Source organism: Carassius auratus, chromosome 43, assembly GCF_003368295.1.
Source record: "Carassius auratus strain Wakin chromosome 43, ASM336829v1, whole genome shotgun sequence".
Taxonomy (NCBI): Eukaryota; Metazoa; Chordata; class Actinopteri; order Cypriniformes; family Cyprinidae; genus Carassius; species Carassius auratus.
This window is the reverse complement of record NC_039285.1, coordinates 6,897,497-6,920,988: the sequence shown is the minus strand read 5'-3', so window position 1 is coordinate 6,920,988 and position 23,492 is coordinate 6,897,497. Positions and strand designations below refer to the sequence as shown.

Sequence of the window (23,492 nt, the reverse complement as noted above, 5' to 3'; positions counted from 1 at the left end):
CAGATGACATATCTTGGTGACAAAACATCATTGACTTTCTAGAGATAATTGTCATAGGCCATCTTAGGTGTAGCTGTGAGATGAAATGTCTTTTCTTGCCAGTGCAGAGTGGGAGTGGAAATTAGATGTGCATATCTCCATTGTGAGTGTTTCTCCTTAGTTAAGAGTAAATCAGATTGGTTCTATATCACTGCTTTTGTTTATTAAGCAAAGTGTGTTCGTTTCAGCACAATTAGATAGTTTCAGCATGATTAGATTAGTTTGTCTCTCTAGCCAGTCGTAAAATGTTTATGCAGAGCTTGATGGATATGACAGAAATATATGAAAATAAATTTGTAGGCAGACTAGGCAGGTGTGTTATTACATTTATCCACAATTACAGTAGATCAAACATTCTAATGAAAATGTTTGAATTGTTTTCTAATGAAAATGTTTTGATTGGAATGTTACTGAATGGAATTAAATGGAATGAGAAGAACAACTTTAACTTGGAGTGGAATAGAGTCAGAACAGGATGATACAAGGTCAAGGGGTTAAAATTTGATTGTAGATCAAATTTAAATAAATGTATTTAAATTTTAATAATATTTCACAATATTACAGTTTTCACTATATTTTCAATTAAATAAATGCAGCCTTGGTAAGCTAAATTTTTCACAATCTTTTAAAAAATACTGTATAAAAAATACTTATTTTTATTTATTTATTTATTTATAGCCTTTAAAAGCCTTCTTGTTTTCTAGACCATTAAAGGCATTTTAGCAGCTAACTTCACAGGAAGTAAACATAACTGCTGTGTGTGTCTGTGATTGACTATTCACACACTTTATATCTGATCACACACATCAAGGTAAATCCCTTGATTCATTAGCAACTCTGCTTATGAAGCAAAGTCACTGATGAAAAAAGATATAATTGAACTCAATGTATAGACCCTCATGAGACTTACTTAATGAGACAACTTAAGCTTGATTTTCCACCATGTATTCATGATTAATTGATGAGGACCCAAGTTCTGTAAGATGGCATTCAGGCCCACCTAAATTTCTAGCTTTAACCAATCAGTACCACTATCTAAAGCACACCTCAGCTCTCCATTTGTTTCTTGCAGTGCTGCGCATGTGATTTAGTAACATTACTGAAAGGTTTATTATATAGCACATGCTTGCATTTATATCTCTGTGTTGTCTTCTGATAACCCAGATCTAACAGCAATAATCACAATTATTTAATACAAACGTTTATGATTTCTATCCACTGATTAACCCTTTTTCATAATTAGTGCCTATGTAACAGATTAGCAATAGCAATAAAATGACTAATAACAAGATGCTCAACTACATAATTATATATGACCCATATCATCTATTTCTGGGTGTAATGTGAAAAATACACCAATCAGTGTTACAATCATTTTTTTAAACTAAAAATATATGAAACATTTTCTGAAATATTTTAACTTAATCAAAAACATCTGAAATCTATAAATTAAATCAAATCAAATACAAATAAAACATTACATAAATAAAATGACCTAGAAAACTGAATTCAAAAAATGCACAAAGCAAAAAAAAATTACCATAAAGTTGCAAAACTATAATAACTCTAGTAGTATTGAGTACTGTTAGTGAAAGCAACAGTAAATAAAGTTGTGCTTTGGTCATAAATATAATATGGATATTGAGTTCTCAGGGCCAGCGGCTTCTGAGATTCTTTTCTATTTAAAAATACAAATTATCTGTTGAGCCCAATTTGATATGACTATTCAAAGATAAGATCAGATGTTTCATCAAGCTTTTGTTGTTGTTTTTTTACATTTAGATAAATATGTAAGGCAGAAAGCCATGTAATAGAAAGATAATGCACACACATAATCAAAACACTCTCTCGTCATGAGCAGAAAAAAATTACCTAACTAATTTAAGAGTTTATGTTGACTTTCCTTGCCATCGACAAATAATTTTCCCAAATTTTAGCAATTATATGTTTATTTTTAAAATGCTCTTATCATAGTGATTACTAGTGGAAAATGATGGAAACAAAAATGTATGTCTCAAACCTGGTTGGAACTGTCAGAGTTTGATAGGTAAAATAACTATATTTGCAGCATGTTGTTTTCTGCAGTGTTTTAGCAAAAGTATCGATCTATTTTTCTGCTCACAGTGATTCTGCTTCTGTTTTTAAAATAACCGCATCATCAACAGCACTTCATGGCACTTTAGTGTCTTTACAGAGAAGCAAAGCACATGGAAAGGGCTTGAGTGAAGCCTGTATTTTTTTCATAGCAAAATTCTCAGAAGCCACTGGCTTTGGCTATGAGGACCCAATATCTATATATATATATATATATATATTTTTTTTTTTTAGCTTCTGCTGGGAAGGAAATAGACCAGACCTTGGAACTTTAATGTAATATACCTGTATTAGAGGATATAATGCTGAAAGATCATTACATCCTGATATTACTTGTAGTGTTAACTGCTCTGTTGTTTTGAAACTCTGCTCATTTTATCAAGACATGGTAAAATGGTGCTGCCGTTGCCATTGTATCTCATAGTCCAGTTGGAAAAAAGCCGAGGTCCAGGCCCAGACTGCAGTTCACACTTTGCCTGTTCTATTCCATATTTTGAACGAGTACAGAGGATCCAATGGGGAAACCAAGAACCCATGGCACATCCAACACATATCATGATTAAATATGCAAATGAAACATTTCATGCATGGACAGTGTAATGGGTAATTTAGCGCCTGACTTCCCCCATCTCTATTGACATAAGTGATGCAAAGAAAAGACAAGGATTTCATTCATCTCGTATACCCGCGTCATGTTTGCTTTTTATCAACATGGTGATGATGCATAACCAAAGACATGATGGAAAAATGAAACGTTGTCCTTCGTTGGATACAAAGCCCAAGATTATGGGCAGTTCTGAAGATCAATGGAGAAAATGAACACTCAGTGTAAGAAGTGTTGATGTAATATAACGGCAGCAGTATGCATTCAGATGTGATTATAGATTCGCTCCCAAATACACGCACACGCAAATCACTTGACCATGCCTTGCCAGCACTCACTGTAATTACCTCAACCCTCTCCGGAGGAGCGCAAGAGGTTTTAAGTCATTTTCTCATACATAGTTAGACACAATCAAGTGATGTAAGATACAGTTATGTGGGAGTATGATTGAAAGGGTCAAGAAAGACTTAACATTATCTGCACTTTCTTGGCCTTTCCTGTAGGCCAAACGGGTAAAAGCCTTAAAGGAATAGTTCTCACAAAAATGAAAATCTGCTGAATATGTATTCACCCTCAGGACATTCAGGTTTGTTTTTCATGGGAACAGATTTGGATAAATTTAGCATCAAATCACTTGCTCACCAATGGATCCTCTGCAGTGAATGGGTGCCATCAGAATGAGAGTACAAACAGCTGATAAAAGCATCACATTAAATCACAAGCAAGTGATGTAATGCTAAATTCCTCTAAATCTGTTCAGATGAAGAAGCAAACTCATCTACATCTTGATGGCCTGTGAGTATATTTTCAGCCAAATCTCATTTTTGTGTGAACTATTCCTTTAAAAGAGTAGATTCATTCAGCAATAAGTGTGTTTATGTCTGTCTGCATGAGTGAATAAGAAAGTATAAGAATAATAGCAGAGTTAGCAAATAACAGAGTTAGTGCATTACCCTCTGCGGGGTGGCTCTAATCTTTAGTCATTTCCTGTGTGATCCATAGCTAACACGCACAGATAATATTACCTGAAAATCCATTCAAATTGAATGCATTAGCAGTAAGTGTGTTTCCGTGCATTTGTGTGCGAGTGTATCGTCAAAGTCTGGCTTGAAAAGGACAGAGCTAGAGCTAAGTAGAGGAAAAAGAGGATAGAGAGAAAATAGAACAGAATACAGTGTGACGGGCACTATCCTTTACATTCAGCAGTAAAATAATGAAATGATAAGGGAGTGCGATGCAACTCTTGGGCATTTTGTTTCATGTAGATCTGACGTGAATGCGATGTATAATGCGAGCATAATCTCAGCTTGATGTAAGTGCACTAAAGCACAGGAAGAGTGAAGGACTTCAGGAAGTACTGTTGGGAGCAAGCATGTTAAATGTTAATCATCTGACACATCACGACACTGGCACGCTCTGCAAATTATGTTAAGTATGCACACACACACACACACACACACACACAAATATATATGCCTGTATACACAAACACACACACACACACACATATACATACATACATATATTTATCTATATACATATACAAAGATATATACGGTAGATACAGATCTTAAAAAAAACAGTTAAGAAAGTGGAAAATTATAATATATATATATATATATATATATATATATATATATATATATATATATATATATATATATATATATATATATATATATATATATATACGGTAAAATAAAGAAAATGTATATACAAATAAAGAAAATAAATACGCTGCAATAAACAGTGAAAAAATATGCTTTCAAAGAGTCAGAAAAGTGAAAGAATGTCAATGCCCTTGTAATTCACTGAAAGGTATCCGGAATTAAATAATTAAAATTACATGTTTTATGTGTATATGCTTATCCACTTATGAATATTGCATTATTTCTGGGTTATTTGTAAAAGTGAAAATTAAAGTCAAGTTAAGCACTTTGGGAATCTGTCAACAGGACAGTGTGTCTGTCAAATGTCATTTCATGCATACTTAAAAATGTGCATATTATTTACAGTATATATTCTATGTTCTGCAGAAACTGTAAAAATAATATAGTGATGTAACCTTGCAGCTCAGTGTTCCCAAGGCTGAACACTCAAGGTTTCAGTCTGCTACATCTTCCAGATCTCACATCTAGGTTTTATCTGCAGAATACTGGTTGTGTAAGATGATTACATGCACAGCAAGCACAAGGTCTAGTAGACACACAGTACAATTATTCAACAGAAGCTCAACTCCCCAAGATTGTTACCGGGGTCGGCAGAAGACACTTTAAGATACAGACCTCCATGTATTTGAAAAGTTGTTAAGCTGCATATCACAAACTGCCAGATTCCAATGCCAAAGGTCCATTTCTAGGGGCCCAAGAATGCAATAATGCATTTACACTTTATCAGCAGTGATTAATCTAGCAATGAGAACACAATTCTTCCTTAAATCTTTGTTTGCAGTGTAGATTATAAAAGCTTTTTAAATAACTTAATGTATTAGATTAGAGGTCAAGTCACATTCAAAGTCACAATTAGAATAAATAAAATAGAATAATAGCAAGAAATAATTGACAACAAATAGACACATGTGAGATATAATAACAAAACATTCAAATAAAAAAATACAACCATTATTTGATATTGTATTTAATTAATACAATTCTTATTTTTTGGTTACAAAAAATACAAATTAATTAATTAAAAATAAGAAAAATAATTAATTACATAAAAAAATATGTATAAGATGCATTTAAATAAAATAAAATAAAAATAACAAAATGCATAAAAGTCTTAAAATAAATGTAAAAAAAAAAGAAATCTCAAAATTAAAAAGCAGAAGCTCATTTAAATTTAGACAGGAAGCAAACACCTGTTTTTAATTTAAACAAATAAATAAATTAAAATGTATTCAAATTAAATTAAAAAAAATCTAAAATATATATATATATATATATATATATATATATATATATATATATATTTATGCTCAATCATAGACAAAATGCTGAATTTTATAAATCAACAAGAATGAGGTTGTTAAACAAACACTGCATTGATTCTTTCTTACCTGTCTGGAGGTAATGTGCATCTTCAAAGCAGATCTCAAAGACTCTTGTTTACATGAAAGGTGAGTTCCCTGCTGACTTGATATTACACAACCTTGATAATTAGTGTTAGTGAGTGTGAGTCACACCTGGAAGGAGAACAGAAGGAAGTTAGAACACATTAAAGAACATCTAAGTGTCGCAGGCAAACGTCTGCCCCGAGGTTCTGGATTAAAGCATATTCGATCACTCCTAGATGCTTTTTGAGTATAGCGAATATGCCCACTCACTTCTGACAGATGCTGATTGGTGGCCCATCAAAGAGGAACCAACATCCCTCACTTTCCAACAGCAGTCTTGTTATCACACACACCCCACCAAATACCTTGCATTTGACTTCATATCACAGATCAGCCCATTCATTTAATGCTGTTTTCATTGATCCAGTAGCCCACCCCAGACTCAGACACACTCTTACACCTTATATGTCCATATATAACTCTTATTGTTCATCCATACATTCTGTCACTCTGCATTCTTTCTTGACATGGCAGAACATCTTACTTGCTGTCCTCTCCTCTTGACTTTCATTATTGGTAAAAGCTTCTTTCCCTGTGATCAATGTGTCAGATTAAAGCTAAGAGCAGAACGTAAACAGTCATCGGTGATGCATTCTGGTATTGGGAGACGGCAACATATAATTTGCTTTTATTTTCAAGTGCTTCATTTCTGGAACACTGAATTTTAGAAGTAGCACAATCATTTCCTGCAGTTAAACTGACAAAAAAAAACTAAAAAAAAAAAAAAAAACATGTAAAAAAACATGATATTGTGAAACATTTACAAAACTATAATTCTTTGTTGATATTTTAAAATGTAATTTATTCCTGTTATGCAAAGCCATATTATCAATAGCCATTACTTCTGTCTTTTGTGTCACATGATTCTTCATTCATGCTGATTTTGTGCTCAAAAAACATTTTCTTATTATCATCAATGTTGAAGAATTAATATTTTTGTGAACCAATACATTTTTTTCAGGATTTTTGATGAATAGGTAGTTCAAAACAATAGCATTTATTTGAAGTAGATTTTTTTCTAACATCTTTGCTGTTGCTTTTGATTAAATGAGTCCTTGAATTAAAGTTGAATAAAAGTATTAATTCTTTGAAAAAAAATCTGAAAAGTACTTTTTTTACATTAATGTAAATGTGCAATAAACTAAAAAAGTCAATTTTTCAAAATAAACTGTAGTTATAGAAAATTTAAGTAATAGTTGCATTGTGAAATATAAAATTACAATAACAAGGAATAAAGTCAAAATTATAAAAAATAAACAACATTGCATCTATGAGATATAAACTCACAGTTACCTATTTATTGTTTTGTACCCTGCAGGTGGAATCATGCTTCCATTCCAAAACACAAATATTTTAGCAAAAATATGATTTTGGATGTTTCCCTACTCTAATATCTTCATTAACAGAAACGGTTTTTCGATCACCATGCTGTGTCACAACAACTTTTTGTTTCTTTCCCATTTTCACCATTCAAGTGTTGCATTAGACACTGGCAGTGAATTACTAAAAGCCTGAATGGCTGGAAATAGATTAGCATTTATATGAAAGTCTCTCTCGGCAGGACAGGAAGAGAAAGAAACTCTTTTAGAAGTATCGCTGCATCTGTGACGTTCAAAAAGAGGTGAAGCATGGTGGCAAAAAAAAAAAAAAAAAAGCCAGAAAAATGGCATGTCCACCAAAAAAGCAATGGAGGATTATTACAGAATAAATATATTTAAGAGGAGATGCATTTAAACTGAAAATTCAATAAGTGAAGGAAATTGAGACCAAGAAATATACTACAGGTTTGCTGCTTTCTTCATTTCCTCACCTAACCAGCTGATGGGGAGCATCTTCATGTAACTCATGGGCACCATGCTGTTTCCTGGGACAGAAGACATGCTTGGCAAAAGCATTTGATTGCATGCTGAAATAAGTGTTTACCATGACAAAGTGTTTTTGAGTAGAGCCAGAGAAAAAAGCCTGGGGGATAGTGTGTTTGCCTAAGATGCTTTCTGAAATTCATAAATCTTTAAAAAGACTTTAAAGTCCACCTGGAGTCCAATAAAGAAGTGTAACTGCCATTATCCATAGCTGAGTTTACGAGAGCAGGTCTACACAGGAACACTGATATACTTGAAATGGGTTTGATCTTGGACTGAATGTAAGTAATGAATTATTCATGATATTACTCTAAATACTTAAAGGGAAAGAGATTCAAAACATATTAGAATTTATTTGGAGGAAAATAAATTGATAATAGAAAACCAGTTCATAATAGTCATTCACTTGAGAATCACTAGTCGCAGACTTCACTAGCTGCGCTGTGTATGTACAATAATGTATTCATGCTGAGTTCATACACATCTGGTTGAAAGCCCTGCTCACTTTATTTTTCTTGAACTTAAACTTGAACTTTTTATCTGATCAATACCGAGCGCTCGCCCATCATGCTTTATAACATAACTCCCCGGCTACCTGCGGAAGCCAGTGACAGTTTATAAGAGACATGCCACTTCCTCAATCCTCAATACAACTATATAAGGAAAACCCGTAATGGCAAAGATGGCGGTTGTATGCACATGTCCCGCCCCTCCCGCTGGAAAGCCAATCATCTGCTTTTAACAGTCAAGCCGGGAAACATTTAAGCCTATCGTCTGGTTCCACTGACGTATGCGCACAGTTGAGGAACACTTACGCATGCGTAGTAAAAGTATAACCTGTGGGGAAAAAGGCATTTTAAACCTTATTTTGGGGCAAAGTCATCAACATTTTTCAGCTGTTTTTATTTATTCCCGGTGGCCAGTGAAAGTGCAGTTCTTACTCTATGCCTGACTCTATGCCTTTTCATTTAGATAGGAGTGAAATAGCTGCCCGGAGGCGTTGCCAAGATGGAGTCAGACTGGCACGACTTGCCTGAAAAGGACAATGCGGAAACTTACCCAGGCTACATTGTTGCCCTAGACCTTTAGGGTTCCCCTTTTAATAAGCCTAACTTATCCCCAATGTTTGGAACCTAATGCTGTCTTTAATTGCAGCAGATGGAGGGGGCGGAAAATGCCATCAGCAGCCTAAATGAGCTTTAATTACAGCTGATATACAGAAATAGCCAATCTGTCAATCTGCACACTTGCCTCTGTCAGGTGAAGGAAGGGGGAGATAGGGGCAAAAAGATGGGATGTAAATAGTGATCCATTAAGTATATCTGCCCACAAGAAGAAAGAAAACAGAAGAAAGGATGGACCCAATCTTACAATGCATTTATAATTGTTCCAATGCAGACTGCATGTTTTGGACTGTGGAGCACTGCTGCCCTCTGTAGGTCATCATCAATATCAATGGCCTCAGCAACATGGACCATCTAGAACAGTAGATGATCACTGGACCAGAATATTTTATTATTATTATTATTTAAATTATATATTACTTAAATAAATAATTGTATATTTAAATTATTCACTAAATTATTTAATTAACCCATAAAGTGTTGTAAAAAGGTTCCAACTGTCATTGAAAATCTGAAAATATCAGGGAATTCCTACTGAGCTAAGCTTTAAAAGTCTTAAAATATATATATAAAAAATGAATTAAATATGATTGTCTTCAGAAAAAATTTTGTCATGCTGGTTGAAAGTCTCTTCACAGCAGTCATTAAGTGGTCTAAATGTATTTATCTGTATTTATATATTCTGTGGAAGGCATAGGACAAAGAAATGTTCGTCCAATCAAAACGCTCGGTACGACTACTTATATGATGTATTTCCCTGAATTTGTAAGTGTTCAAGTGAGGATAAAGATCACAAGTGTGTGTACAGCTTTTCATTACCTGATGAGACACACTTATAGTGTTGTAAAAAAAAAAAAAAAACGCAAGTGTTTACAAAGTAAAAATTTCTTTTTCAACACTTTGCATTTTAAAATGAACTTATAAATGTCTGTTCATTTGTCCCTATAGGCTAACAGATGACACAATTTAATTGCTGGTGCTTCTAATTAAGTGATAAAAAGCAGTTGCAGATTATGTACAAAATATATATACTGACCTTTGCACCAATAAAACGTGTAGCACTTTGTTTTATTACCAAATTATATGTAATATCTGATTATTTACTGTAGATATTCCACACTATCTAGAATACCACTCCAGAGCAGTATTCAAGGCTTAGTGTATCCCATCGCAAGACTTTCTGCCAAGATCGCAAGAGGTCATGGACTGAACAGACATTTAGAAGTTGATTTAAAATTAAAATAAAGCTATGTAAACACTTGCATTTTTACAATACTATAAGTGTGCCCCATCAGGTAATGAAAAGTTTTACACACACTTGTGAACGGGTTGATACAGGATGTACAGTACGTCATACAAGTAGTCAAGTAGTCAAGTGCAAAGACCGCAAGTTTGGGTATTTGGACAAGGCAATGAGTATTTATTGCTCCCTCCTCAGGGGAATCCGTTGAAGTTTACTTCAGTTAGGAACATGGACTGAAAAATGGGAACCACTGATCTAGCCTATTACAGGCTGCATCCAAAAACTTAGGCAGCTGACTTAATGCCTCTCTAAAGTTAGCGTTTCCCAAGATCTCCTACTGCACCTTAAAACATTTAACATTTAAACAAATATTATGAATTATTTGTAATATATAAATATAGTTTAAAATATTCAATAGACTGTAAGAAACAATCTGTTGAAAACAAATAATGTAATAAAAATGGTACTGTACATATCAAATTTTGATATGTTTCTTTAGTGTGCATAAATAAATAATAAAGTTAATAAGTAAGTTTATGCACATACATAAATTGGCTCGATAACTTGTGTTATTCACATATACACAGTGCTTCATATGGGAAATATAGGAGTATGTGATCACTAGCCCCTGGGAATTTGACTATAAATTGATTTGTATTTTCTTTTTTTAAAGGAAGCTGAAATCACACTAGAGCAGGCTTGTATCATTTATTATATCAAAGCTCATGGAATATGTGTCTTGAAAGGTTTATATGTTATCTCCAAAAATCTATATCTCTTTGGAGAAAATGAAAGGGATTTTTAATTCCAGAAGCTTACTGTTGTGCACTATTGGAAACCGCAAGAGCATGACTGATCTGGAAAATCAACAGATGAAGGAGGACCAGATAAAAAGCACAATCAATCAATCTGTCTCTCTTTCCATCTGACTTCCTTTATCATTCCTTATTCTGCACTGATTGGCCCATTACATTCAGAACACACATGTACACTCAACCCACACAAATCCACCCAAAGCACATCACGTTTTTATTTATTTTTTTCACAGCATGCCAAGCACATTTGCAGAATTTTACACGGGATCATACATATTTGTGACACTTGTATTTCCCCAGCAACAATAAGAGAGCTGTTCTGATGAGTGTAGAATAATGTCACCACGTTCCTTGAGTGTGCATAAATGAATAACTAAGTGAATAAGTTCATGCACATATTCGATCAAAATGTGGACCAGTGAAAGAACAGAGGGAGTTATGAAAAGAACATGTTTTGCATGCACTTATGAGACACTAAACCCCCAAGGTGCTTTTTAAAAGTGCTGCAGTATTTTTTCCTCAGTTTCATATGCATTTTCTTGGCCCAGAGTAGGGAGCTAATGAAGCTTGTCATCTGGAAACATTAAAAAAAATCTAACCTGAACATAGCTGTAACATGAACTGTATGCATGTAAATTAACCAGCTCTTTACTACTTCCTCTGATTCAAATCCACAAAAAACTAACTGTGTGGTATAAATCAGTGTACAGCTATTTAACTGATGCACAGGAAAAGAAAGGACATCTGTGGGATGGAACATGAATGAAACGGTATTGTATTTTCATTGCTATTAATGCACTGGATTGCCAGTGAACATTGGACTGCATGAGGTCTGCATTGTCACTGGCAGTTCTATCATAATACCATGTCGGTATGAATGTATGATGGTTGAAAAGGAGGGGTTGAGGTTGCTTTTTCATAGATTTGAATTTAAATAAAATTAATGCATTTATCCAAAGCAACTTACAGTGCATTCAGGCTAACGTTTTTTACCTAACGTGTTCCCTGGGAATCAAACCCACAACCTTGTGCTGCTAACGCAATGCTCTACCACTTGAGCCACAGGAACACTTTTGGGGAATTTGGGAAATATTTTGTGAGGATGGAAACATTTCTCATGAAGCACGCCTGGCAAGGTATAATAATGCGTTATAGCATGTTGCTGCTCTAAATTCAATTTTTCTCCGGGGAAAGGTGCAGGTAAGAGGGAAAAATAGAGATCGTTCGCACAGTCATGATAAATGCTTTCACCCCTGGAGACTCCTTCTCTGGAGATGACGCTGACTTCGATGCTCTTTAGAGGGGAAAACGTGTGAAAGGAGAGGAAACAACTTGGTACGGTTATCTTACAGGTCACTGATATAGCAAGTAAATGAAAATGAACCCAAACTCAATGTAGGTCCAAACAAATCCCACATTTGAATTAATTATTTATGGCAGATTTTTAAGAGGCAAAATATAGGCTAGATCAACTAAATGTTTGCTTCCCTGTTTCTTTGCTTGTTTTTTTAGCTCATTTGACTCAATGGTGTTCTTAGTCATGTTTCATATCAACTTCTTTGTCACAGATGTCTCCTAAAAATTCTAAAAGAAACAAATGGGACGAATGTCTATTTCTATGCTGTCTGTGTTGAATGTGATCCAGTTAAAAGACCATGTATGACAAAATAAAAAAAATTAACAATAAAACACCATTACGTTAGTCCGATTCAAAGGGGGCCACTTATGGTAATAGAAAATAATATGGGAGTAAAAGATATTTCAGTGCTTTTGTTTTTTCTAGCAAAAAGCATTCACCAAGAAACTTTGCGTTCTCTAACAAACACAGCAAATAAAATAGGTATATCTCCCACTTGCCTTATGTTATTCCGAACTTAATGGAACACAAAAGCATTGAAATATATATTTTTTCCCCTCTCGTCTATTTCTTAACATACAGCGAGAGATTCACAAAAACATTACTCATTACAGGCCTACTAAACTATTCAAAAAGGTGAGTTCAGTTTAAATCTTTAACTGAAGTGAATTGGTATATATATATTATATATATATATATATATATATATATATATATATATATAATTTTACAATTATACTTCTGGCTTCGAAATAGCTCAGTAGTTTACTTTTGAGTTTCTGCACATTGAGAAGAGATATAAAAGAGCAATCCAACCACCCAGTGTCTCCTGACCACCCAATCACAAAACACATCCCTCTTTTGTCAGGCAATTTCCCTAGGGATGTTGAAAACTTCCCCGCCTGATTAAAGAACAAAAGGAAATAGTGAATTATTTTTAGATGTGGAATGGGTTCCCACAAAGATGAGTTTAATCAATTGTAATTAATTCTCCTGGTTATGAGCGGTGGAGCCTGACGAGTCAAAGAAGGGGTTGAGGATATTGAACTCCATTGAAAACCCATTAATGCCTAATAAGAGGGGAAGTGGAAAAACTAGGTAAGATATGAAAGGCGACTAATGTGAGAATCTAAATTTGCTGTTCCTCTTAGACAGATCTAGAACTTGAAGGCTCACCTTTGCTCGAGCTTTCATCAAGAATGATTGTTACAGATGAGAAAGAAAGGTTGACAGACTAATACTTACAGTGACTCTGTCTTCGGGTTGCTCCCATTCTGTCAGATGGTCCAGTGCTTAGAAAACTCTGGACAGTGCATGTTCAGCTAATTATCAAACATTTATTCTGTCTTTTAGGCTGAACAAAAGAGGAATCAGTTCACACGACATACACACACCACCTTCAAAGACATTGCGACCTTGCCTTCACTTTGCTTTCCATTAATTTGTTTTGTTTCAAAATGGGAGTGATGCAGACAGACAATAGCACTTGAGAAATAATTAGGCACTCTCAAAGATGCTAATCAGGTTCCATATGAAGTGACTCTATTAACTCTAAGCCCTATCTAAAGAAATGACTGCTAAGGACAGCTGTGAGGTGCTGAATATCAACTTGAGAGAAATGGCCTGGTGCTGAATTTATTGAGAAACAAGCAAATGATGCAGTTTCATCAAAACGTTCTCCTCTACTCCTACATAACACTCACTGAACTGAAAACATCACTCTGAAAAACTATGTTAACTTCAGCAGAATTCAGTTCCCTTCCATAAAAGTGGATGGATAGACATATGTTAACCTCTTGACATTATTACAAATCATAAATTATTGTTTTTATGAATAAAGCAAGGTTAATAACACCAGTGACATAAAACAAATGCTTTTTTTACTGTAACATGACATCTATAGCACAAACTAAAACGAACATACTGTACCATTAAATCGCTTTAAATAAATGAAATAGTTCCCTGTCACAATAGCAATGACCGTTCTATTTTATATAGATATTGTTTGATTGTAGTGATCCACTGCCTTTATTAATGAAGCAAAGACTTCAACCATTCTCCACTAGAATAGGATACATGATAGTCTGATTTCCATTATTAAAACGTAAGTTCTGTAATTGTATTGAGCTTACTAAGATATCATCTAAGTTATATGGATTCTTTTGTTTTGTTTAATTTCATTAGACAATTTCTCCCTTAGTTTTATTAATCTCTGACACTTACATACATATGTGTATATATATATATATATATATATATACTCACACACACATTGTATTACTCTTTCATGCATGTGTTTCTGTTTCTCTATTGAATTTATGTTTTATATTTGTTATCATTCATACTGTCCACACTGAATTAAGTCAATTAAATTGTTATTCTCATTGCTGGTAACTGTGTTTGCAAGCAAAGCATAATAAAGTATTAGTCAAAGATTAATGAATTAATGAAATAGTCAATTATTAATTGTTTAAATTTGATTGCAACTTACTGGCTGCCTCCAAATTCGCATACTATATAGCAGAAGAAAAGCAGTTTGTGACAAAAAAAAATATGTCCGAATTCAAAGTACATACGATGGACACTTTACTGTCCCATGAGGCAATGGGAGAGGGTTTGTGAATGACAGGGAAGTGAAGCTACTGATGCTGGTAGGTCATGTGATAATGACAACATGGTGAATGTTTTACATCCATACTACACACATTCAAACTATATGGAACATACTTTTTTAGCAGTCATGAATTACTTATTTAAAATAATGATCTACTCGAAAGGGTATGCGATTTTTAGACACAGCCACCATGTGTATAGCTTCCTCTCCATCTGATTTTTTACCTTTTCCAACTTTTTTGGTATTTTCAATACAAAAATACTGAAAATATTGGCCTTTTTTGTTGTTGTTGTTGTTGTTTTTTACTTGATAGACCTAGCCCTGTTTAAACTTGGGAGAAAAAAAAATAGAGTCGAACCATAGAGTTTGTTGTACTATAAATGTTTTACCCGGAAAGACTGGAATTAATAGGCCAATGAGTGGAAGAGATCCTAGTACACAGAACTGGTTTTGAGAGCCACAGGCATGCAGGCATGGAAAGTACACTGTGTGCCTACTGACGTGGGTGCTACAGTTTTCTAAGAATTCACAATGTTTGTTTACTGTAGAATGTGAAAAGACAAGAGGAAAAATGTTGCATTACAACCTTTTTATGGCCTTTTAAAACTTTTATTCATGTGACTGTTGATAGAAACATGAGGAAAAGAGTGGGAATAAGACATGAATCAGGCCAGACTCAGTCTGGGTTCCTGTAAGCCAACAGCTCTTACACATCATGAGCACTTGCTTTGCATTTTTCCTCTGGTTTCAACGTCCTAAATGTTCCTGTATTCAAGATTTAAGGTGCCCAATACATTAAAGAGTGAATATAAACGAGACTGATATTGTGGAATATGTGGTTAAAGCTTGAAAGAGACAAAATAATCAGGGACAGAGAAGATACTTGTGAGAGGGCCTATAAATGCAGAATTGGGCATGTTTTAAATCAGAATGGTCCATTCCTGCTCCCGCGGGCCACTGTCTTGTGCAGTTTAGCTCCAACCCCAATCAAACACATCTAAACCAGCTAATCAGGCATTCTTGAAACTACCAGGCACCCCTGCTTTAAAAGATGGATAAAATGCTGGATGGATACATTTTTTATTTATTTATTTTTATCCGATGGACTAAGGTTTGTTAACCATGGCTGAAATCTGAAATCTATGTTCTGTGAGCACCATCTAATGGTGGGCGGCTCTTTAATTTACGTGCCAAAGGACATGCCAAGTCACAGAAGGTCTGGGCCAATTTAATACACTATAAAATGTTGTATACTTGGTGAAGGGTATATCCTACAGACTCTAATTAAAATCTTCTCTTTATATTCCAGTGAAATGAGCATGAATCACCAGAATTAAAGGAAATAGCTCTCTTTACGATAATTGGCACAGCTGATCAGTGTCACAAACGGGTGTTAAATCACCATATAGCACTCTCTTAATGAAAGATTAATTCAATCCTCTTCCTTGTCTCACTCATTCACAACTTTGAGGTCACCAGTCCACATAAATTAAAACCTCTCCTAATTTTTTTTTTTTCTGGACCATCAATGTGTCAGCTTAATTCTCTTTCTTTACATGCATAAAGGATAGATTGGTCCACTGTAGACTTCCTTCTGACAAAGCTCTTTTCCCATAATGTCCTGACAGGAACCTGTGATTAATGACACATAATGACTAAGCAACAGCGGGATTTGCTGTCCTATAAATGTTTTATTAAAATGCATTACATCCGTGCAATAGTGGCTGTTTCAAAGAAATGAATCTTAGCTCTGAAATTAATCAACATATGACATTTACCTAAAGGGAAATCCCATGAGTATACATATAAATCTGCAGTACTTTTTATCCTCATTTAGTAGTATGTTAATGCTGTAGTAAGGATTTATAGATAGCTCTATATTGCTTGTCAAATAATAGCATATTAATCTCACTATATTAACTTACAGTATTCACAATTTCTCTGCTACATTTACAAGACATTATTCTTTTGGGAAAAGGTGAGAAAACAACCAATAAAACACTGACCTACAACAAACATTTTAGAGTAATGAATATTAAAATATGAGTAAAGGGGGAAATAATAGTTAAGGGGCTTTGATATATTTTACAATTATAACCCAATGATAACAAACTCAAGAAATCTTATCATTAGAGACTACTAACAACTATCATGAACAAATAAAATACGTTTTGATAAATTCTTCGTTGAAATATAAACAAATCAGCATTATCATTATCATCACTTTCATGACAGACTGCTGTATCAGTGTCTGTCTTTTGCACATTTTTAATTTGTAGAAGACATGATGAAATACGTGTGCACGCGCGGTGCTGGCTCATGTTTTGAGCACGAGAAAAATTAAATACATTAGAGATCAAAATTAGAGAACAAACTATAACTTCCAAAGTATTCCTAACAGGAGTAGAAGGGCAATTTTTCTGAAGCTTATATAAAAAAATATATTTTTCATAATGATTATTATTAAAGAAACGATTAAAAAACAGCATTTAAAATGTATTTGAATGTTATGAAAATAGATTATAGTATTAAATGTTTCCTAAAATCGCTTATTAAAATAAACTATAAATACAAATAATTCACTGTAATGTTTATGCAATAATTTTATTCCCATATTTTCTACGATAATTTCTTGAACATTTCTACGTACTATACACCTGCATGTTTTATTTTGGGCGTGAAGTGGGGGGTGAACTTTTATTATGAAAAACGAAAGGCTCTTCATGGTGACGTCACATAAAGTCACTAATCTTCCTAATTGTTTTTCTGCATTGTGAGCTGCCCTGACACAGTCAGCTGATTATGAGAATCTGAAGTTACAGAGAGCATCAAGAACAAATGTATTTCAAGTACACTGGAGGGAGTTTTAATGATTTAAACCTGTAGTTCTGTTTATATAAGACAAGCATGAATCACGTTTTTGTTGTTTTGTCTGATCATATCTCTGTTGTTCTAACAGCATGTCAAACCCTAAAAGAGCTGGATCAGTGGTGTCAGACCCTCAACACTCCCAAAAGCTCCTAAGGGTCATTCAGTCTTTAAAACAAGATGATTGTTTTAAAGATGCAGTGCTGGTTTTGGAAAATGAACAGATTCCTGTTCAGAAAAACATTCTGACTGCTGCCAGTTCATACATAAGGTATGAGAATAAGCTTGAAAATGGGATACTTGTGCATGAAACGAGATCAGATCAGTAGAACTGGTATGTTTGCCAAGACATGTAGCGGACCCTTGAGCAATGTGTCAAATGGGTGTGCCAAACAGCCCTACCTTGCCTGTTGCTTGGGTCACCTAAAAAAATAGGAAATAGGACAGTTATTAACACACCTTCATGTGACCTGCTCTATAAAAAAAAAGAAAAGAAAAAGAAAACCAAACCGACTGCGAGTTTATGGATGCTCTGATATTCTATTAATAAATAAAAACTTAAAGGACTTAAAAATGTCATTACTTAACATAAAATAAACATGAACTGAAATAAAAAAGTACTTAAATAACTAAAACTTAATAAAAAAAATAGACATTAAAAATAAACATTTTTAAAAAATACAATGATAATACAAATAACAAAATTACTAAAACTTTTACCAAAATTAAAATATTAAAAAAAAAAAAACGAATTCAAAATATTAAGAAAAACACTTCTATGAATGGTGAGATTTAAAAAAAAATTTGATTCATGGACTATTCCTTAAAAGCAAATCTTTTCAAAGAAAAATACTCATTCAAATCAGTGAATCGCTTTTGAAATTCAGTTCACTGATTCATGTATCTGGGGTCTCAACTGTTCACAAACATTCACTGCATAACTCAATGCTTCCACAGTTTTCAAATCTCTTTTGTGCTTAATATTCAAATTCTCACAATAAGCAACAGCAAACAGAAAGCACTGGTATTATGGTGTCATTGATATATGGTGAGGCATGTCTTCACACATAATGACTGAACTGTAATTAATCTGTCTGACCAATCAGAGGGGTACCTGTTTGCAATAGGAGGAATGAATGAGAATAAAACAGTCTTTAGCAGTGGAGAGAAATATGACCCAGAGACCAACACCTGGACTCAAATCCCTCCGATGATGCAGGTATTCCAAAATGTGTATGTGAATCGGGACATTTGAATGGGAATGCAACTGTTGGAATAACATTAAATTAACCATCATAGTTTATTAGAGATATTTAAAGGCAAATTTGCTAGTAACCAGTTTGGTATAAAGGAACTTGTTTATTAATTTTAATTGGTTGAAAGTGGTAGATATTGTATAATTTAATCTTTATAGTGTAGTTTTTATATTAACCACCAGGTGTCAGTATTGTTATATTGTTTCTATATCTTGTATCTTTCGAGGCCAGACAGCACTTCGCCATTGCAGAGTTGGATGGGATGGTCTATGTTTTAGGAGGAGAGAACGGGGACACTGAGGTCCTCCTCACAATGGAGGTGTTTGACCCCCATTGCAGTGTTTGGAGAACACGACCCAAAATGACCACTGTGCGCAAAGTAAGGTTTAGGCTCTTATTTATATATTTTTTTTTACAAATCTGCACAATTTTACCGCAATACGCTCATGTTTTTCACACTTTGTGTTTCTATTCTTCAGTTCGGTTGCTGTGCCACCAGAAAAAGAGACTGTATGTTATTGGGTGGAGGATCTTATGGAAAAATGTATGACTCTTTGGAGAGCTATGACCCCAAAACCCAACAGTGGACAACAGTCTGCCCTCTTAAGGAAAGGAGGTAAAGTAAGTAAATAGACGTATATTCATTTAATAAGTTAAATTACTAGTTCACCCAAAAGTGAAGATTTGTTGAAAACTTATTGACCATCAGGCCAACTAAGATGTACTGTACTGTTGATGAGTTTGTTTCTTCAATCGGAACAGATTTGGATAAATTTAGCTTTACATCACTTTCTCACCAATGGATCCTCTGCAGTGAATGGGTGCCGTCAGAATGAGAGTACAAACAGCTGATTAAAACATGACAATAATCCACAAGTAATGTATGTAATGCGCACGCTGCATGTTTGTAATAAACAAATCCATCATTAAGACATTTTTAATGTCAAACTATTGCCCCAGGATAAAATATCCTCTATCCATAATATTGCTTTCTCCGGTGAAAAAGTGGTCCTGTCTGAACCCGGACAGAAATATACACAGATTAATCACTGTTTAAAGATAGAACACCTTAATGATGGATTTGCTTCTTACAAACACGCAGCTCTTCACTTCACAATACTGATGGACCGAAGTTCAAATGGATTACTTGGGATGATGTTTTACCATATTACCGACATTGTGTAAGGGTCTGTATTTATATATAACATAAGAAAAATGTGTCAGTGTGCCCTTGCAATTTGTTTCATAACACTTTATCTTTAAAAGATGGTGATGTAATTTTATTACATTTAGGTAACCAGGTTTTCACTGAATAGGTGTGAAAGAGGTTATATTGTTATTTGATAATGGGAACAGCGGAAACGTCATTCAGCATAACTTGGCCCCATGCATCCAAACCACAAATACTGGACGCTAAAAGCGCAATGCTCTTTGTAGATGTGAATTTAGAGAATGCTTTTTCACATCCTGCTTATGACGCAGAGAAATGTCAAAAGTTAAACAGATTGTATTTTAAGACAAAGACGGCACATCTTCATAAGGCTCTAACGGCTATGAGAACTGGGACGCACCCTGTGATGTGTGATGGCTTACAGATGTGTCTTTTGAACAATAGTAGTCAAGGGACCTATCAGTCTAACCCATGTAACTGGAAACAGTTGATCACCATCTGGAGGGAAATAAATAGTACTTTTTCTTAGTGTTCCTGTCTTGTTTAGAGTATCATTTTCTCCATAGCTCTGTTACACAATCTAATGAGCTGCCTAGCTGCCTTCTGCCTTCATCCTAACTGCCACAAAACCTCCTAAAACTGATTTGGGGCAATCTGCATCATTGCTAACTGCTGGTGCAACAGAAATAGCACTTTCCACAGAAGACTTGACTCCTCACATCTGGTTCAAGACCTTAAGGTGATGATACATGGGGCAACTTTTTGAGCAATGTTGCTGGACAGTGTTGCTGTCAGCAGGCAACCAGGTGAGACACAGGGCCCACGACCAATCTAAAGTATCAGAATACCCAGAAGACTCTGTGTATCATCACTTTTAGTCAAGGTAGTGCCATATTTAATGTGAGGAAGAGAAGTACAGTGCGTTCATTAGATTGTTCAGAGAGAGATTTACAATGTTAGAGAAATGTATGTATTTCTGTCTGAAGTCTAAATTGACAAGTATTCTGTGTTGTCCACTATTTGTGCACTATTCCTTGATGTGAATGCGGCTGAGTTGTTTTCCTCAGGTTTGGCACAGTAGCATGTGGGATTGGACAAGAGCTCTATGTATTTGGTGGTGTGAGGAACAGAGACGCTGACAACCCAGAGTCCAGTCAGGTGACCATCTGCAAGTCTGAGTTCTTTCACGATGAGCTAAAAAGGTCAGCTCTTCAAAGCAACACTCGTACAGAGCAATAGTGATGTGTATGTTCATGCATGTATTTTTTTTCTCTCAGATGGGTGCTTTTAGATGACCAGAACCTCTACATACAGTCCACATCGTCTTTTGTTTATGGAGCTGTTCCCATTGGTGCCAGTATATATGTTGTTGGAGAGCTTGACACTGGTAAGCTGATAAGGTCTTATAATCATACTTTATCCTCTGTATAGGGACGTCCTTTTATATGTATACCTTCAAATTCTGTCCATGAGAAGGTAAAAAAAAATGTGCTATGATAACTTATACATTTAAGATACAACTAGTGCATATTTTAACTTTTTTAACATTTTGAAGACCAAAGCATCAGCTACTTCGAAATGTTACAAGCTACTAATGAATTAGTAGTTAACATCAAGCTACCATTTTTATTAAGTCGTTAACTATATTAACGACAAAACTACATTAAAGTTAAGAAGGTATATATTTTAAGATATATTTTATATAATATAAGGTATAATATAATATAATATAATATATATTATATGGCATATATTATAGTCAAAAAAATATATATATATAATAAAACATTTTGAAAGTGATTACTTAAAAAAAATGAAAAAAAAAATGAAAAAAATAAAGAAAAATATTAAGAAAAATATTTTATTTCAGATAGTTTCTAAGGAAACCTCATGTACTAAAACAAACAAATATTACCAAACTTTTTTAGACATTTTTTATGAATTAGAAGAATGCACAACAAAATTACTAAACCTAGTTTAAATTAAATGGGAAAAGGAAAATCTAGTTCAAAATAGTAATAAAAGCTCAATTAATACAATGACATTAAAATAGCACTACTTTTTAATTATGTATCAGTACAATCGGGCCAGTATTTATCTTTATCAAAATCGATGATAAACTCAATTAGGGTGTTTAAATACAGCACTTTTACGAGTATACAACTAATTACTGCATATGAAACACTTTTAAATGTAAACCATTAATGAATCAAAAACAGTTGTTATTATTAGAAGTATTTAAGAAATCCACTACAAAAATGCCACTAAAAAGGTTTCTGGAAATACTACTGAATGATGAGGTTTTTTTGTGACCTTTTTATTGATACAAGTGGTTTAAATTGAACAGATTTGCTAAAATGAGCCACATGGCCATTTTGGAATAATGTGCGGGAGTTCCGCAGAAGCACGGGTACCTGGCACCCCATCAGACCCCTCATGGCCCCTGATCTGAGCAGGACGAGCTGTGCCACCCTACGCATCGCTAACTGTAAACTCTTCCGCCTGCGGCTCCATCAGGGACAGTTCCAGATCCGGGTTCAATCCACATAAACAACTCACATCCTCACCTCTGGCTTTATATCCCTCCTCCGTCGTCTGCTGGTTTGGAGGAGGATGCAGAGGATTGTGAGATCACACTGGCAACAGCAGAGTTTGGTATAATGTGGGAAAGCTTGAATGAATTGTCCTGTTTTTTTATGTTGTCTTTTCTTAGAGGATGAATTTTACATAATCTTTGGTTCCTTTTTACATGATTCCCAGTCACAGGAAATGCTGTTACATTAGATGCAACCTGCTGACTGTTTTCATGCTTTATATGAATAGTTTACAATAGAATGTACCTAGAGTAGCTGTTGTTGCAGTTTATTTAATGCTAACACTTTTGAACATCGGTGAAGGAAGTCAAAATTGCTTATTTTATACTGTAGTTAAGTCTTAAATGTGGGTTCAGTAAGTAAGGGAACAAATCAAGAACTATGATTTAGTAGTATGTTCATATCAAGCACAGTTCTGTTGCTAATGCAAGTGTCTGTCTAGCTACTGTACAGTCAAAGTTGAAATGACATGTTAGCTTATTGAAATGATTCAAAATCTCATTGCACTTTTGCTGATAATTAATCTTGAATTTAAAGTTTGTTGTTATTTATATATATATATATATATATATATATATATATATATATATATATATATATATATATAATTGTAATAAAATAATAGGTGTATATAATATACACACAATAAAATATTTTTATTTGTGTGTGTGTGTATTTATTTATTAATTATTTTAAGTGCATAAATTGACTAGATGCCTTTTTTATTTTTTAAATG

At 34.2% G+C, this 23,492-nt stretch overlaps 1 protein-coding gene across 1 annotated transcript; it reads left to right on the top strand.

Annotated features, from left to right (window-relative positions):
* Positions 1-17,832: 17,832 nt before the first annotated feature.
* LOC113061266 (gigaxonin-like) lies at positions 17,833-23,220 on the top strand. The gene is made up of 7 exons (XM_026230303.1): positions 17,833-18,006; positions 18,842-18,954; positions 19,218-19,375; positions 19,471-19,607; positions 21,230-21,364; positions 21,440-21,549; positions 22,510-23,220. The coding sequence occupies exons 4-7, from the start codon at positions 19,504-19,506 to the stop codon at positions 22,521-22,523; spliced, it is 363 nt and encodes a 120-aa protein (XP_026086088.1). The 5' UTR covers positions 17,833-18,006; positions 18,842-18,954; positions 19,218-19,375; positions 19,471-19,503; the 3' UTR covers positions 22,524-23,220.
* The last annotated feature ends 272 nt before the right edge of the window (positions 23,221-23,492 follow it).